The sequence below is a fragment of the Gobius niger genome, assembly GCF_951799975.1.
Source record: "Gobius niger genome assembly, chromosome: 12".
Taxonomy (NCBI): Eukaryota; Metazoa; Chordata; class Actinopteri; order Gobiiformes; family Gobiidae; genus Gobius; species Gobius niger.
Window position 1 is genome coordinate 487,177 of NC_136863.1, and position 19,305 is coordinate 506,481.

Here is a 19,305-nt window from a genome sequence, read left to right on the forward strand (position 1 = left end):
AAATTTGATAAAAAATTTACGAAAAAATGACCATAATTGTGACAAAAAATTGAAAAAAGAAATGACCAAAAAAATGACAAAATGTGACAAAAAAATTACAAAAATTTGAAAAAAAATTGACAAAATAAATAGACAAAAATTTTACCAAAAAAATGACAAAAATGTGACAAAAAAAATGAAAAAAATTGACAAAAAAATGAAAAAAAAATGAAAAGAAATGTGATAAAAAAAGTTACAAAAATGAGTTGAAAACCCAACAAAAAAATGATGAAAAAAAAATGTGATGACGTGAGGAAACAGATCCTCTTGGTTCAGGCGGGAGTTAAACCTGAGTGCATTTTCTCCAGTTTGAGATGAGCAGGCGGGGGTTAAGAGGTTAAAGTGGGCGTATCCTGCCACTTTGATATTGTCGGTTTTATCCTTTAAAACGATGTCTGTCTCTGGAGGCCGGCGAGGTGTGAGGTGAGAGTCTGGGACAGCGGTGCTACACGCCCGGAGAAGCTCGCCTCGTGCTCTGGAGCTGGGGGGCAGTGAAGGAGGATCATCATAAACATCACGTCTTCTCTAGTGTTGATCAGGAGCATTAAACTGAACACCATTGTCAGGCGTGAGTAGAATCTCACACGCTGCACAATGTTCCAGTTCAGGCACTGATCATCCTGTACTTTTCATTGTTCATAAATAAATATTTTCATGAGTAGCGAGCAGTAGTAGAAAGTGATTTATTTGTCATTGTACAAGCGTCACAACGAAAAAGTGTTCAGGTGTTAGTCCTGAGCCGCTGTGACTGAGCCGCGCTGCCATTGTGGGCCGACCCGACCCGGAGGAAGCCTGGCCGGCTGCCTTCAGGCTCCTCTGAAGAAGCACCAAGAGCCCCCACAGCTGCAGCACAGAGGAAACAAAAGGGAGGTATCCAGGCGAGACTCACAGCTAAACCACACATGCCTTTATTGTTCTGGCTAATGGACGTTCAGAGGAGATGGTGAAAGACTGTTTTGGAGCGGAGGGAGCTGCGCAGGAGGGAGGAGGAGGAGCTGACCAGTGCAGGACACCACGCTCTGAAACAGGGACAAACCCAGGAGGCGCTGCAGCGTTTTAGAGGATCAGAGTCTCAGAAGAAGACATGTGTAGGTCTCAGATGGTTTAGCTGATAACCCAGTTTATTGTTTACTTTCAAAAACTGCTTCTTCAGGATCAGTTTCAACTTTTTACAGCAAAGAATCCACCGAACCTCATACGACAAAAACATGACAAAAACACGACAAAAACACGACAAAAACACGACAAAAACACGACAAAAAACAAAAACGACTTTAGTGTCAAAGATCCACAGTTTGGGAGACGAACATTTTATTAGCTCCATTACAGATTAAATTATTTCAACTTTTCAGACACAAAGAATAGGAAACATTTGCAGGAAAATAACCCACTTTTTATGAAAGTGTTTTCACTAAACTTTAGGATCATTTCAACAGTGCAGTGGATTCATCTCATTTCTTTAAGACGTCGGTCTGAGGTCTGAAAGCAGATTTCCTCTTAAATGAAATGCAGAGTTTGGGATGGACAAAGCACAAAGGTTCATGAGCAGAAACTTCTAACACAGGACCAGACTGACGACACTGAGACCCAGGAGCCTTCATCAGTCCCTCCAGGATCTCACTGCAGTTTTTGTGATTGTTGCTGAAATGCCTGATTTCGCGAGGAATTTTCTTCCTGCTGAAAACAATATAATTTCACATCAGTTATAACCGGAGACTCTGGAGAAAAACAAAAGAGTTAAAATATCAGTTATATTTATAGTTACACCATGTTTCACTGACGTGTTAGCTGAATGGTCTTCGCGACCCCCTCTGCTGCTCCAGGGCGACCGAGACCACCACCCCCTCCCCCCCCATTGAAAGCAGACTGGGCGAGATGTTGCATATCGATGTATGACATATATATTGTTTCCACAAAGTGAGAGCTGTGGAATGAAATGTCAAAAACAAGTAGTTTTATAGAAAACTCACTCTAAAATGTTAATACTAACAAACAAACAAAGCTCCGTAATCACACATTTAAATAAAAACTGGAATAAAAACTGCCTTGAAAATAAAAGGTCGATCTTTGTAAATAAAGACCTGGAGATTTCCTATTACTTTAATGCTGACCTGACCAGCAGAGGGAGACAGAGGCCAACTGTCTCCTACTTCATCTACAGCGAGAGAAGAAGAGAAACAAATGCACTGCAGCATTTCCCCAGCAGGGGGCGCACTGCACTTTCTCACCACTGTTTGTGAACCTCACAGTGATCACCTGTTCCTTTCATGTCACAACAAACCAGATGTTCTAGTGTGAACTTCAGGTGCTCTGGAGGTGCTCTGGAGGAGCTCTGGAGGAGCTCTGGAGGTGCTCTGGAGGTGCTCTAGAGGAGCTCTGGAGGTGCTCTGGAGGAGCTCTGGAGGAGCTCTGGAGGTGCTCTGGAGGTGCTCTGGAGGTGCTCTAGAGGAGCTCTGGAGGTGCTCTAGAGGAGCTCTGGAGGTGCTCTGGAGGAGCTCTGGAGGAGCTCTGGAGGTGCTCTGGAGGTGCTCTGGAGGTGCTCTAGAGGAGCTCTGGAGGTGCTCTGGAGGAGCTCTGGAGGTGCTCTGGAGGAGCTCTGGAGGTGCTCTGGAGGTGCTCTAGAGGAGCTCTGGAGGTGCTCTAGAGGAGCTCTGGAGGTGCTCTGGAGGAGCTCTGGAGGAGCTCTGGAGGAGCTCTGGAGGTGCTCTGGAGGAGCTCTGGAGGAGCTCTGGAGGTGCTCTGGAGGAGCTCTGGAGGAGCTCTGGAGGTGCTCTGGAGGAGCTCTGGAGGAGCTCTGGAGGTGCTCTGGAGGAGCTCTGGAGGGGCTCTGGAGGTGCTCTGGAGGTGCTCTGGAGGAGCTCTGGAGGGGCTCTGGAGGGGCTCTGGAGGAGCTCTGGAGGTGCTCTGGAGGAGCTCTGGAGGTGCTCTGGAGGAGCTCTGGAGGTGCTCTGGAGGTGCTCTGGAGGTGCTCTGGAGGTGCTCTGGAGGTGCTTTGGAGGTGCTCTGGAGGAGCTCTGGAGGTGCTCTGGAGGTGCTCTGGAGGTGCTTTGGAGGTGCTCTGGAGGAGCTCTGGAGGTGCTCTGGAGGAGCTCTGGAGGTGCTCTGGAGGTGCTCTGGAGGTGCTCTGGAGGTGCTCTGGAGGTGCTTTGGAGGTGCTCTGGAGGTGCTTTGGAGGTGCTCTGGAGGTGCTCTGGAGATGCTCTGGAGGTGCTCTGGAGGTGCTCCCTGCGCTCCCCTAGTTAGAACCTTAAGATCATGAATCCACAAATGCTGTCATTGTCACAAACCTCTGCTTCTTCACTACTCGGTGGTAGATTACGTTTTGCCGCCACATATGAAGTGAAGTTATATCCATAAAACCATTATTTTCTTTTCCTGCACATTCTAGTTATTCAGTGTGTTTGTATTTTTTTTTAATAAAATATGACACATTAAAAAATAATCATGATTAAAGTTAAGTTTCCCATTTTACCCATATTCAACCCATTACATTTTTAGTTAGTTAGTTAGTTAATTTATTTTCTTCGGTCATTATGAACATTTAAATCACATGTTTTCCAAAGATCTTAGACATTATACAATAAGAAAACACATACATTAAGAATTTAATCTAAATGATGCCTGAGCGACAGGGGTTTAGGCTGAAGCCAAGACTTATTCTGCCTAAAACCCTTTTACAAACTGTGACTCTGTGTCCAAAGAGACTCATTATACACTTTCTCTAACACCAACCATGGAAACACTTAAGCACAAAACTTACACTTCAACAAACAAAAATTATGCTTTGTTTCCTCGATCGACTTCTCTTCTAATGGTTTTCATTCAAGTGTTCTATACTTCTCTATCATGTTTGACTTATACATTTTCTTAAATGCTTTAATAGTTTTGGAGCCTTAAGTTGAATAAACCGTTCCATAGATCAACGCCTTTAACTGATAAACTCCTCCTCTTAGTTTTACTGTGCGCCAGAGGTTTCTGTAGCAGATCAGTTCCTCTAAGGTTGTTTATAGATTCTCTAGTTTGAAACATCTCCTGTAGACTCTGAGGGAGCCTGAGAATTGAACATTGAATAATCATATTCAAAGTTTAATCATCAAACATGCTCTAACATGCTGCAAAATACATGGATCGAATATTCATATTTTGTAAAGCTTGAGCTGATTCTTGTTGGTAATAATTGGAATGAGTTTAGTGTTTATTGTTTATTGTTTATTGAAAGGATCCCCATTAGCGCAGTCATGCTGTCGCTATTCTTCCTGGGGTCCCACTAGGAAGAATAGCGACAGAGAAACATCGTGTCATTGTACCTTTTGGCAGGGCTGTAGTGATGAAGGGGCCTCTGGGCATCTGCTGAGAGGCCCCAGTTTGAAAGGGGCCCAGAAATATCATTCTTTAACAGCAGTAAATAGACCAGATAAAATTATTATTTATGATCTAAAATGCACCAGATTGCAGGAAATCATATCTGAATTCTAAAATAAACCCCCCCTTCTGAGTGCCCTCCCACACTTTCAATAGGTTGTGATGGTCATGTGGGCGGAGCCAAAGCCCCTCTGATCCACATGCAGCTCCTGATGTGCTCAGTCATGTAAAACGTAGACTTGTTTTTGGATTAGAACTTAATACGATCACGAGACACTGTCGCCATGAAAAGGCCCCCCGGCTCAGACCAAAGTCTCTCTCCACAGGCGGGTGAAAAGTTGGCAGCCCTGGTCTTTAATCACTTTAATCACAAAACAAATACAAACTAAAAAGTCTCGCTTTAACCTCTAAACCCCCACACGACCCGAGCACGTTTTCTCCAGCTCGACTTTACCCAAATCTAAAGTTTTCTTTAAAAAAAAAGCGCCAAAAACAACGACAAAAGTGAGGCTGAAATGAGACGTCCCGATCACGTGTGTCGGTCTTAGCTTTCAAATGAGGCTGAGGAGCTTTCAGATTGGGGTAAAGCAGACGCGATCGGTTCAGGCGGGGGTGAAGAGGTTAATGAAAACTTCGACGTTCGTGAAATAAATAAATAGAAAGACTTCACCTGGCACCTGCTGACGTCACGCGCCGTGTCGCAGTGACGGACGTGCCCTCGCCCCGCCCCCGCGCGTGAGCCCCGCGCTCTGATTGGCCCGTTCAGGCAGCAGGGGGGGCGGGACTCGGGGGGGAATTCCCCAGGAAACCTCCTCTTTTCTCTCAGAGCGAACTTTCCTCCCGAGTCTCAGACACTTTTCAAACTTTCCTCTCTTTTCCCCGCGGACTTTCCTCCGGACCCGGACCCGAGTCTGCGCCCGGACCCGGACCCGAGTCTGCGCCATGGACGGTGAGTCACGACGCAGTGGTCACGCTCTGGTCACGCTGTTACTTCCGCGCTGTCCGGAGTCTCCAAAAACCCCGACTCTTTACAGCGACAGCTTTTACGCACGGCTTTTACGCACGGCCTTTAGCGCCAAACACGGGGCTCCGGACGGAACCAGCGCGGCTTTAAATGTGCGCAAACCCGCGCGTTGCGCCCGAGAAACGCGGCGCAGACGCGGCTTTACAGGAAAAGGCGGAAACTTCCTCTTTTGGCGCAGTGACAGTTGCTTTATTGGCCCTGGATGAGCGTTCAGACTCTGTGGTGACGCTTTGGGCTGTTCTGGCTGTTGATGTTTTTGTGCTGGTTTATCCCCCCCCCCGTGCCCCCCCCGCAGTCCTCGCGCCCTCCATCCCGGGACACGAGCTGCACCATCACAGTGAGTCTCATTAAAGTCAAGTCCAAACACGTCGCTCTTCCTGCTTCCTCATTCGGCCGCGTGCACGTGTGTTTCTGACATTTCACAAGTTTCAAGTCCCTTTTTTTTTAACCTCTTGCCTCCCGCCTTCACCGAGTGCAGCTTTGCCCAAATCTAAAAGCCCTGTATTTGAAAGCTAAGACCTGCAGCGCTGACGGGAAGTGTTGCCTGAAGCTGTGGAGCCGCATTCCTGATGCATCGTCTCGTTTTTGTGACGTTTTCGTGGCTCTGTTTGTGTTTTCTTGTCTCTCTTTCTAACCTCTAAACCCCCACCGGAGCCGAGCACAGTTTCACCAGTTCAGCTTTACCCAAATCTAAAAGCTTCTTGGAAAAAAGTGTCAAGAAATATCGGTGAAAACGCACTGAAAAAGATCCTTGTGGATGAGTTTGTAGGTCTTAGCTTTCAAATGAGGCGTCACTGTTGCTCCAGTGCAGAAGCTTTTAGATTTGGGTAAAGCTGAACTGGAGCTGAAGGTTTATTGTGTGTTTAATAGTAGTAGTAGTAGTTAGTAGTTAGTAGTTAGTAGTTGGTAGTTAGTAGTTGGTAGTTGGTAGTTAGTAAGTAGTAGTTAGTAAGTAGTAGTAGTAGTAGTAGTAGTAGTAGTTAGTAGTTAGTAAGTAGTAGTAGTAGTAGTAGTAGTAGTAGTAGTTAGTAGTTGGTAGTTGGTAGTTGGTAGTTAGTAAGTAGTAGTAGTAGTAGTAGTAGTAGTAGTAGTAGTTAGTAGTTAGTAGTTAGTAAGTAGTAGTAGTAGTAGTAGTAGTAGTAATACATAGTTTTTATAAAAGGCTTTACATTTCATTCTTCAGTCGCTACTAATGTAGCCACAGCTGCCCTGGGGTGGACTGACAGAAGTGAGGCAGCCACGGCACGGTAGCGCAGCGGTTAGCGCTCACGCCTCACAGCAAGAAGGTCCCGGGTTTGATTCCCACCTGGACGGGGCCGTTCTGTGTGGAGTTTGCATGCTCTCTCCGTAGGTTCCTCCGGGTACTACCACTAAAAACATGTACAATAGGTTCCCCTCTGAAGCCAGGAGTCCACCGAAAAAGAGATTCTTCATCTCAGTGGGACGATCCTGGTTAAATAAAGGTCAAAAGGTTCTGCACTGGAGCAACAGTGACGCCTCATTTGAAAGCTAAGACCTACAAACTCATCCACAAGGATCTTTTTCATTGCGTTTTCAGCCATATTTCTTGACACTTTTTTCAAAGAAGCTTTTAGATTTGGGTAAAGCTGAGCTGGTGAACCTGTGCTCGGCCCAGGTGGGGGTTTAGAGGTTAAAGAGAGACAAGAAAACACAAACAGAGCCACTAAAACGAGACAAAAACGAGACGATGCATCAGGAATGCGGCTCCACAGCTTCAGGCAGTGCTGCAGGTCTTAGCTTTCAAATACAGGGCTTTTAGATTTGGGTGAAGCTGCACTCGGTGAAGGCGGGAGGCAGGTGGTTAAAATAAATAAATAAATGACCAGTCTGCACCATCGGCCCCTCCCACCACCACGGTCTCCAGGCCCAGTCCTGACCGGGCCCTTCAGGTCTGACCAGGACTTCCCAAAGGCCTTTAAACCAGTGCTTTTAGATTTGGGTAAAGCCGCGCTGGAGCCTGCCCTCTGCTCAGTGAGGTCGGTTTAGTGGAAGCGTCACAGAGACAGAAATGTGACTGAGCGGGTTTGAGGTTTGAGACGACATGGATCAGACGGAGCTGGAGTCCCTGAGTCCTGGTTCTTCAGGAAAAAACAGACATTAAACTTTAAACATTAAACTTTAAACATTAAACTTTAAACATTAAACATTAAACTTTAAACATTCAACATTAAACCATCTAAAGCTCTGAAACAAGCGGAGCTGGGTCTGTTTGGAGATTTCCCAAATCCATTTGAATGAATGAGTGTTTATACAGATCATAAACAAAACATGAACAACAGAACAGCCGTGACGGAGGCGGGAGCTCATTCACAGCTGAGGAGAGAGAGGGGGAGGAGCACTTACTTAGCCCCGCCCCTTTGTAGTACTCTCAGTGTCTTGTTCTATTTACTCACCAGGCTTCCTTATAACAAACCTGTGAGCTCAACATCTGGTTTACCACAGCTGCACATGAAAGCCAGATGTTTTCTTCAGATACAGACCTCTGTGTCGATGCTTTAACTGATGTTTGATTCACTGTGAGTGATGTTGGGTTCAGTCGACCTGGGAGACGTGTGGAACATCTGGAAGCCTGGGGGGAATGCAGTGAGTGGTGGTGGGAGGGGCCGATGGCGCAGACTGGTCGCCTCGCTTCCGTCAGTCTGTCCCAGGGCAGCTGTGGCAACAATAGCAACTTCACCACCACCGAGTCTGGAGTGAAGGAATAGTGCAAAGTAAAGCGTGTTTGAGTGTCCAGAAAAGCACTTATTATTATTATTATTATTATTATAAACATGACCCTAACCGTCGTTTCACTCACTGATCTTACACACTTTTAGAAACTAGAGGGTCTTAGCTTTCAAATGAGGATCACACGGGTCTATGGGCTGTTTCACTTTGAGATCTGGATATAAATAATGGGAAACTCTGAGGAAAAAGATCCGTTCAGATGAGTTCTGTAGGTCTTAGCTTTCAAATTATGCCTTTCTGTGGCCTATAGGCTGTGAGCTTTTAGATTTGGGTAAAGCTGAACTGGAGAAACTGCTCAGTTATGAATGAAACTGTCTGAAAACCTGAAGCTTCTGAAACATTTACTCCCAGTGGAAAAAGTAACTGTGGTTTTTACTCGAGTAAGAGTCAGATACTTCATTATAGTTTTACTCAAGTAGAAGTAAAAAGTACTGTCTGACAAAACTACTCTGTACGAGCCCCGTCACCGTAGTTACCGCAGCAGGATGAAACACAGGCCGTTTGTGAGGGTGTGAGGGTGACCTGTTGTACATGTTTTGTGTCAGTGGCAGAGCCTGAGGTCCTGTTGTACATGTTTTGTGTCAGTGGCAGAGCCTGAGGTCCTGTTGTACATGTTTTGTGTCAGTGGCAGAGCCTGAGGTCCTGTTGTACATGTTTTGTGTCAGTGGCAGAGCCTGAGGTCCTGTTGTACATGTTTTGTGTCAGTGGCAGAGCCTGAGGTCCTGTTGTACATGTTTTGTGTCAGTGGCAGAGCCTGAGGTCCTGTTGTACATGTTTTGTGTCGGTGGCAGAGCCTGAGGTCCTGTTGTACATGTTTTGTGTCAGTGGCAGAGCCTGAGGTCCTGTTGTACATGTTTTGTGTCAGTGGCAGAGCCTGAGGTCCTGTTGTACATGTTTTGTATCAGTGGCAGAGCCTGAGGTGCTGTTGTACATGTTTTGTGGCAGAGCCTGAGGTCCTGTTGTACATGTTTTGTGGCAGAGCCTGAGGTCCTGTTGTACATGTTTTGTGTCAGAGCCTGAGGTCCTGTTGTACATGTTTTGTGTCAGTGGCAGAGCCTGAGGTCCTGTTGTACATGTTTTGTGTCAGTGGCAGAGCCTGAGGTCCTGTTGTACATGTTTTGTGTCAGTGGCAGAGCCTGAGGTCCTGTTGTGCATGTTTTGTGTCAGTGGCAGAGCCTGAGGTCCCGTTGTACATGTTTTGTGTCCGTGGCAGAGCCTGAGGTCCTGTTGTACATGTTTTGTGTCAGTGGCAGAGCCTGAGGTGCAGATCTTTGAGCAGCCGAAGCAGCGCGGGATGAGGTTCAGGTACGCGGTGGAAGGACGGAGCGCGGGGAGTATCCCGGGAGAGAGGAGCTCCGAGAACAACCGCACCTACCCCAGTATACAGGTACCACCCACGTATACAGGTACCACCCATATATACAGGTACCACCCACTTATACAGGTACCACCCCTATATACAGGTACCACCCACTTATACAGGTACCACCTCCTATACAGGTACCACCCACTTATACAGGTACCACCCATATATACAGGTACCACCCATTTATACAGGTACCACCCATTTATACAGGTACCACCCACTTATACAGGTACCACCTCCTATACAGGTACCACCCATTTATACAGGTACCACCCATATATACAGGTACCACCCATTTATACAGGTACCACCCATATATACAGGTACCACCCATATATACAGGTACCACCCACTTATACAGGTACCACCTCCTATACAGGTACCACCCATTTATACAGGTACCACCCACTTATACAGGTACCACCCACTTATACAGGTACCACCCATATATACAGGTACCACCCATATATACAGGTACCACCCACTTATACAGGTACCACCTCCTATACAGGTACCACCCATTTATACAGGTACCACCCACTTATACAGGTACCACCCACTTATACAGGTACCACCCATATATACAGGTACCACCCATATATACAGGTACCACCCACTTATACAGGTACCACCTCCTATACAGGTACCACCCACTTATACAGGTACCACCCATATATACAGGTACCACCCACTTATACAGGTACCACCTCCTATACAGGTACCACCCATTTATACAGGTACCACCCACTTATACAGGTACCACCCACTTATACAGGTACCACCCATATATACAGGTACCACCTCCTATACAGGTACCACCCACTTATACAGGTACCACCCACTTATACAGGTACCACCCACTTATACAGGTACCACCCACTTATACAGGTACCACCCATTTATACAGGTACCACCCATTTATACAGGTACCACCCATATATACAGGTACCACACATATATACAGGTACCACACATATATACAGGTACCACTCACAAATATATATACAGAGCCTCTCGTAAGTATTCATACACCTTGAACTTCTGCACATTTTGTCATGTTTACAGCCCTAAACATAAAGATTTTATTTTTATTTTTTTACTGAACGTTCACACACAAGTAACAGACGACTGTGAAGTGAAAGCAAAATGATACATGATTCTGTTATTTTTCAAAAAAGTGAAAAGTGAAAAGTGAAAAGTGGGGCGTGCATAAGTATCATACAGCATATTCTGAGTGCATTAAATTGCCTTTAAAACATTCCTAATGACTCCAGAATGTTCACACCTTGGCCTAACGGTTAAATAGAGGCACCTGTGTGTGATCTACTCTCAGTATAATTACAGCTGTTCTTTTAGGCCCTCAGAGCTGTGGTCACTAAACAACATCATGAAGGTCCAGGAGCACCAGAGAGGTCAGGGATAAAGCTGTGGAGAAGTTTAAAGCAGCCTTAAGTTACACAAAGATTTCCCAAGATTTAAACATCTCCCGGAGCAACTGTTCAATCCATCATTCAGAAATGGAAAGAGTAAAGCACCACTGCAGACTTACCAAGACACGGCTGTTCACCTAAACTAACAAACTGAACAAGGAGACACTGGTGAGAAATACAACCAAGTGCCCCAAGATAACTCTGGAGGAGCTGTGAAGTCCTGCCGCTGAGCTGGGGGAATCTGGACATGGGACAACTATAAGTCGTATCTACACAAATCTGGCCTTCATGGACGAGTGGAAGAAGAAAGCCGTTATTGAAAGGAGAACATAAGAAATCCTGTTTGAAGTTTGTAGAAGTCATATGGAGGACACAGCTCCATGTGGAAGAAGGAGCTTTGGTCAGATGAGACAAACGTTATGTATGGAGCAAACCTGACACTGCTCATGGTCCTGAGTGCACCATCCCCAGTGTCAGATATACGGGGGGGGAGCATCATGCTGTGGGGCTGCTTTTCCTCAGCGGGGACTGGGGAGACTGTAAGAATAGTTGGGAACATGGATGGAGCCAAATACAGAGACATTTTGGAGGAAAACCTGCTGGAGTCACAAGAGAACTGAGGCTGGGGCGGAGATTCACCTTCAGCAGGACAATGACCCGAAACACAAAGATAAATCTACAATGGAATGGTTCAATAAAAACATATTAATGTGTTAGAATGGCCCAGTCAAAGTCCTGACCTAAATCCTATTGAAAATCTGTGGAAAGATCTGAAAACTGCTGTTCACAAACGCTCTCCTTCTAATGTGACAGAGCTGGAGTTGTTTTGTAAAGAGGAATGGGCTCAAATGTCAGTCTCTACATGAGCTAATCTTGTAGAGTCAAACCCCAAAAGACAAAAGGGGGTCCCACAAAGTATTCATTCATGCTGTATGATACTTATGCACGCCCCACTTTTCACTTTTCTATTTTTTGAAAAATAACAGAATCATGTATCATTTTGCTTTCACTTCACAGTCGTCTGTTACTTGTGTGTGAACGTTCAGTAAAACAATCAAAATAAAATCTCTATGTTTAGGGTTGTAAACATGACAAAAGTCTGAGTCCTTCAGTGGGGCTTCAGAGGAGTTTCAGAGGAGCTTCAGAGGAGCTTCAGAGGAGCTTGAGGAGCCTCTGCGTCAGTAACAGAAGACTGTGCTCGTGTTCCCTCAGATCCTGAACTTCGTGGGGAAGGGGAAGGTCCGCGTGTCTCTGGTGACGAAGAGCGAGCCGTACAGGCCACACCCCCACGACCTGGTGGGCAAAGACTGTAAGGACGGGTTCTACGAGACGGAGTTCGGCCCCGAGCGCCGGGTCATCGCGTGAGTCTCTCTCTCATTGACCACACGGGGGTCCACTCTCTCTCACTGACCACACGGAGGTCCACTCTCTCTCACTGACCACACGAGGGTCCACTCTCTCTCACTGACCACACGGGGGTCCACTCTCTCTCACTGACCACACGAGGGTCCACTCTCTCTCTCTGACCACACGGGGGTCCACTCTCTCTCTCTCACTGACCACACGAGGGTCCACTCTCTCTCTCTCACTGACCACACGGAGGTCCACTCTCTCTCTCTCACTGACCACACGAGGGTCCACTCTCTCTCACTGACCACACGAGGGTCCACTCTCTCTCTCTCACTGACCACACGGAGGTCCACTCTCTCTCTCTCACTGACCACACGGGGGTCCACTCTCTCTCTCTGACCACGAGGGTCCACTCTCTCTCACTGACCACACGAGGGTCCACTCTCTCTCTCTGACCACACGGGGGTCCACTCTCTCTCTCTCACTGACCACACGAGGGTCCACTCTCTCTCTCTCACTGACCACACGGAGGTCCACTCTCTCTCTCTCACTGACCACACGGAGGTCCACTCTCTCACTGACCACACGGGGGTCCACTCTCTCTCACTGACCACACGGAGGTCCACTCACTCTCACTGACCACACGGAGGTCCACTCACTCTCACTGACCACACGGAGGTCCACTCTCTCTCACTGACCACACGGAGGTCCAGGTGTCTTTGGTGTGAACTCTCTCTGCAGATTAAGTAGCCATGTGCTCAGACGATCCAATCACAGAACAGCCTGAAGGCGAGACACTGCAGGTGAACAGGGGAAAAACAAATAAACGTAGAGACGTCAATGTGAAGCTTCTGCTGAACATCACAGATATAAATATGAGAAAAAAATGTGTTGCATTTTTTCTGTCATTTTATGTTTTCACATAAAAATAAGGCATTTTGAGCTTTAAAATGGCCAAAATTGCCAATAATTTGAGCAACGAAATCAAAATAATGAATTGATCCAGATTAAATGTTATGGTTTTATTTTATTGACATATTAGAAACTAAGATTTTTTCAGAGGGATTTTGGATATTTTGTTTAGTTTTTCAATAAACTAATCATCAGTGAAAAAATCTGTAAAAACTCAAATTCCGCCTGTTTTTTTGGTTTCAAAGCTGAATAAATCAGGCTAGGAATTAGATATTAAAAAATCCCTCTGAAAAAACCTTCAAAATGTTGTTGTGTCTCAGCCTGTAAAGTGTGGAGTCTGTGGGAGCTTCTATAAGGGCTCAGGCTCTGCCCGAGTGCGGCTTCTCTCATTCAGAGAAAACCAGCCCTGAAGTTTTGTAGCGAGTGCGCATGCTCGGCCCGTTCTTCCACTTTTCCGCTCCAGCGTCTCGTAGGAGGAAAAACACCATATTTGGGTGAAAGCGTCATCACGGGGCCCCTTAGCAGGACACGTGGATGTCAAATCTGTCAATATTTATGAATGAAAACCCGCGGGAAAGACGGCCTTTCTACTTCCGGGTCGCCCCCACCTCGCAGACAAAACATCATCAAATAAACATCAGCATTTTTATATCTGACATGAAAACTAAGATGTAAAGGGAGGAAAACAGATACAAATCTCCACTTCCACCACTGCGGGAAACATCAATACTTTCACCTAAAGTGTCTCGCCTTAAAGCAACAGTGTTTCCTCCTGAGAGCTGCACCTGAGCTTAGACGAGTTCATCCGTCCCCGTCTGGTCTTTGTGCTGGGGGAGGGGCGTGGCCGTTTGGAGCCATAGGAATACACTGGGAGAGGCCAAATGCTAACTACATCTTTGGTCGTTTTGCTTGACTGAGGGCACACAAAGACCAGACAGGTACACATGAACTCGTCTAAGCTAAAGGAAACACTGAACTGTTTCTTTAAAGCTGAAGCTGTTAAACTTGCTGCTGTCGCTTCAGAACCGAAACTTGAAGCAAAATGTTGAATTTAGGACAAATATTATAAATACAGATGAACCGATCCTGAGGGTTTGAGTATCGGCCGATATTCAGTATTAACCGATACCAGAGACTCCAGAGTGAGGCCGTTTTACTCTTAACGGTGTCATTTAAAGGTGATTTATCAAAGCACATGTTTTTCATAGATATTTCATTTCATATTCACCTTATTCTGGAAGTTCCCGTTGGCTCCGCCCTGAACTGTGGTCCCGCCCCTTTTCTCCATTTAAACTTCGGACCCAAATGAACGTCATGCATGAGCTCAATATAGAAGCTGCAGTTCCGCACACGACCTGAGGTGGCAGCAGTGAGTATAACATGACCAACTTGCATCTAGTTCCTTTAAATTATATCGATCTTAAGGCGAGACGCTGCAGGTGAACAGGGAAAAAATGTATATTTACAGATGTCAATGTGAAACTTGTGCTGTCAATCACTGGCATAAATGTCATTTTATCTTTTCATAAGAACAAGGTGTTTATGCCTAAAAATGCCCCAAATTTCCCATCTTTTCGGCAACAAAATCTGAATAATGGACAGAGCTACATTCAAATTCATGGTTTCATTTTATTGATGAATGAGTTTCCAAGACTTTCTCAGAGGGGATTCAGGATTTCTTGTTTAGTTTTAAAATAAGCTGTTTTTTTAGTGGAAAAATGTGTAAAAATGTAATTTTCGCTTCATTTTCTGACATTCAAAACTCAATAAATGGGGCTTAAGGGATTAAATAATAAAAAATCCTTCTGAAAAAATCTTCCAAATCTTGTTCAGTCCAAGGCTGTAAAATGTGAAGTCTTTAGGTCCGACTGACGTGGACATAGTGTCGCCACAATGACAGAAACATGTGTTTGGAGAAAAAGGCCCTTAAAATTGTGTTCTCCCATATAAGTCTATGGGGGAACATTGAATCAGCGCAATATTTAAACATGTTATTGTGAAGATTAGGCATGTTTTCTGTTTCCGGGTGAAAGTTTATATGTTCAGAGACAGATTTGGCCCAAAACCTGAAAACTGAAAACATTGAGTTTTGCCTGTAGTGTCTCCCCTTAAATATCCATATATCGTCCTAATACAGAAGATTATTGGTATTATTACAGAGAATCTAATGAATAATAGATTAGAATCATTTCTTCGGTTTTATCGGATCGGTATCGGATCGGTATCGGCCGCAGATCGAGGGGTCACTAAGGGACAGAAGGATTTATCTTCAGGAGGATTTCCCTGAATGATGTTCCAGCTGTGGAAACTGTGATCAAAGGGGGCTCAGTCATGTGTGTGCTGTTGGCGTGTGATTTGCATGTTATTGGCGTGTTATTTGCGTGTTATCTCTGCTGTGACGTGAGCCGTGTTTCCCGGCGGTCACGTTTTCCTCAGACACAGGTCTCTCAGACGTGAGGCTTTAGGATCACGGACATGTACGATACGATACGATACGATACGATATACTTTATTAATCCCGAAGGAAATTCAGTTTATCAGCTGCACAATCAAGTCACACATACAAACATCAGATTTAAAATAACAGTGCAGAGAATAAATATAATAATAATTTAGAAGTATAAAAATGTAGAGGTACTATAAAAAACATTTCACTCCCATTTAGCCCCTCCCCCCCAAGGATTTGTTATACAGCCTGATCGCTCTGGGCAAGAAGGATCTCCTGAGCCTGTCCTTTGAGCAGGAGAGCGAGAGCCGCCTCTCACTGAAGGAGCTCCTCTGCCTCATCACCAGCTCATGCAGGGGGGGGTCTCTGTAGTCCATCACAGAGAGCAGCCTCTCACTGAAGGAGCTCCTCTGCTTCATCAGGGGGTGGTCTCTGTGGTCCATCACAGAGAGCAGCCTCTCACTGAAGGAGCTCCTCTGCTTCATCAGGGGGTGGTCTCTGTGGTCCATCACAGAGAGCCGCCTCTCACTGAAGGAGCTCCTCTGCTTCATCAGGAGGGGTCTCTGTTGTCCATCACAGAGAGCAGCTTCTCCAGGGTTCTCTTCTCCGAGATTGACACTACAGAGTCCTGATCGGCCCCAATCACAGAGGAGGCCTTTCTGATTAGTTTGTCCAGTCTCTGAGTGTCCCTCTCTCTGATGTTTCCCCCCCAACACACAACACCATAGAAGAGAGCACTGGACACTACTGTGTGTGTGTTGTAACTCCATGTTCCGCACTGAGGCTTTAAATCCAGGAGTCTCTCGGTCTCCTCACTTTGCAAACTCACAGACGGTCACTTTAAGGTCATGAGCGGAGCAGACGAAGAGGAGACTTTCCCTGCTCTGTGTGTGTTTGTGATGATGTTTGTGTGTGTGTGTGTGTGTGTGTGTGTGTTTGTGATGATGTTTGTGTGTGTGTGTGTGTGTGTGTGTGTGTGTGTGTGTGTGTGTGTGTGTGTGTGTGTGTGTGTGTGTGTTTGTGATGATGTGTGTGAGGAGGTTCTCGTGTGGGAATCCCCCCAGTGACATCATCCTCACCCTGTCTGTGAGGCTCATTTGCATATTGCTCATTTGCATATCCCCGCGGTGAGCCTGGCGGCGTGAGTCCCTGACGCTCCTTCAGACGTCGCTCCTTCAGACTCAGACTTCACTACAGGAGGTTTTTACTGAACTGAACTCAGAGACAAAAGTTTATTCCAAATCCCTAAAAAGCACGTTTAAAGCTGGACCTGAACCGGGTTTAGATCTGATGTTTCAGCGGCAGCGCCTCGTGTGAGACGAGGAGCGAGGCGAGATCTGAGCCTCGTCTCTCACTAAAAACAACTGAACCTCAGAGAAGAGCAATCACACGAGGATCACCTGCACACCTGCACACTAAGACAAATACAGCTCTGACTTCTACAGAAAACTGTAAATGCACAAATCACCTTCAGTGTTTTATTGGAGTCTGTGTGGACTGATGGTCACGGGTGGATGAATGAGTGAATGAATGAATGAATGAATGAATGAATGAATGAATATTTGTGTTTTATATTGTACATCTGTAGCTCACCTCGGGCTGCAGGTGGAAACTGAAGCTAAATCTGGTGCAAAAGACCTTTTACTGAATGTTTTTTGCACATTGTCCCTGAAATAAACGAATAAACTAAAGTTATACTTGGTCTGTGACTTCTCTTCAGGCTGAAGCATCTCCGACGTGTCACTGATCAGCTGTTCTTCAATTCTAATTCAACCAGTTTAATCGGTTTATATTGAACATGGGCAGACACTCAAACCCCCAGTATCAGTTTGTGTGACGTACCTATTGTACATGTTTTTAGCGGTAGGGGAAACCGGAGTACCCGGAGGAAACCTGCTCAGACACGGGGAGAACCTGCTCCTCACAGAAAGGCCCCGTCCTGGTGGGAATCGAACCCGGGACCTTCCAGCTGTGAAGCGGAGGCGCTAACCGCTGCGCCCGTAGATCCAACATGGCCGACAGAGGAAGCTCCTGTTTCCTCCACGCCGTGTGTTCGTGTCTGCGGTTCCACTCCCGGCTTCTGTAACTATGGGCCTGAGGCGGAGCTCAGCCCCACATTAACCCCATGTCTCCAGTTCGGTTTGACCCAAATCTAAAGCTCCTGTTTTAGTTTTGTTGTGTGTATTGTTCCTGCTGACCCTCTGATCAGGGGTCAGGGGTCAGGGATAGGATTGTTATTGTCACACATACTTTTAGAACCTCGAAGGTCTTGGCTTTCAAATGTGGACCACAGTGGCCACAGGAGCTCTGCGGTCCCTGAGCTCTGAGATCTGGACATAAATACTGACTCTGAGCTTAAATCTGCTTTATAATAACAGACCTGTTCCTCCTGCAGGTTCCAGAACCTGGGGATCCAGTGCGTCCGGAGGCGAGAAGTGAAAGACTCCATCATGAAGAGGATCAACCGCGGGATCAACCCCTTCAGCGGTCAGTCCCAGGCCGGGCTTAGTCCGGGTTTACTCCGGGTTTAGTCCTGGTTTAGTCCGGGTTTAGTCCGGGTTTAGTCCGGGTTTTAAAAGACTGCTTTAAAAACCGTTCCATGTGACTCGTCTAAACACTTTGACACAGATGTTTGAAGTGTCTGTTTTCGCTCGTCCTCGTCATGTCAGTGAAACCCTTTATAATCCCACACACACCGACACACACATGCTTGTGCTGCCGTCTTAGTGAGGACATACCCAGACCCTAACCCTAAAGCCACATAAGTGAGGAGCACCCAACATGTCCTCACTCTGTTAAAAACTGAAACTGGTCCTCACACTGTCGTAATTACAAGACCACACACACACACACACACACACACTGTACCAGGCGTTCCACTTCCTCATTCTCGGCCGGCGTTGCTCAATCGCCGGAGCTGCAGGGAGTTCTGGGAGGAGGGCGTGGCCGGGGGCTTCCCCAGACGCCGCACCAGACACGCTCGGTCTGCGGCGAGTTTGGAGACTGTGGATCCTGAAGCTCCGATCCTGAAGCTAAAGATTCATTTCCCTCCTTAATCCCCGCTTTAACCGGCGCATTTTCTTCAGTTTTACCCAAATCTAAAAGCTTCTCGACTGGAGCTCACAGACTCTAGGCCAGAGCGACGCCTCATTTGAAAGCTAAGACCTACAAAACTCATCCAGACTCCCCCTTGTTTCACGTTTTAGTCGTTTTTGTTGCAGTTTGATCACATTTTCGTCACAAACATGTAAAAAAAACAACTAAAAACGTGATAAAAACAAAAGGACGAGACGTGACAGTCGTGACGAGGAGGAAGATCCGTTTTGTAGGTCTTAGCTTTCAAATGAGGCGTTACTCTCATGTCGTCATCTGCAAAAGTGACTTTGTGGACAAGAAGAATTCACAAAGTCATGTTTAATATAAAGAGGAGCGGCCCTAACATGGAGCCCTGAGGAACACCACGCTGTTTCTCTGTTTCTTGTATTGATCTGGAAACCTGACACCGGTGACTCAAACACTAAAGTTTACTAAAGTGAAAGTGTGAGAAGCAGAAGTGCGACTGCAGCGACTTTAAGGAAACGGAAAAACGCCAGAGTCGAGTTTTTGACCAAATACAGGAAAAGGATTG

The 19,305-nt window shown here is 46.2% G+C and overlaps 1 protein-coding gene across 1 annotated transcript in view; it reads left to right on the plus strand.

The window, feature by feature from the left end:
- LOC306971960 (uncharacterized protein) overlaps positions 1 to 19,305 on the plus strand; it is a gene marked incomplete at its 3' end in the record, with an annotated part of 64,683 nt that overhangs the window by 29,840 nt on the left and 15,538 nt on the right. Inside the window, exons 18-21 of the mRNA XM_079568403.1 lie at positions 5,721 to 5,762; positions 9,421 to 9,560; positions 12,182 to 12,330; positions 18,073 to 18,164. Coding sequence (XP_079424529.1) covers positions 5,721 to 5,762; positions 9,421 to 9,560; positions 12,182 to 12,330; positions 18,073 to 18,164 — 423 coding nt within the window. The remainder of the gene's footprint in view (positions 1 to 5,720; positions 5,763 to 9,420; positions 9,561 to 12,181; positions 12,331 to 18,072; positions 18,165 to 19,305) is intronic.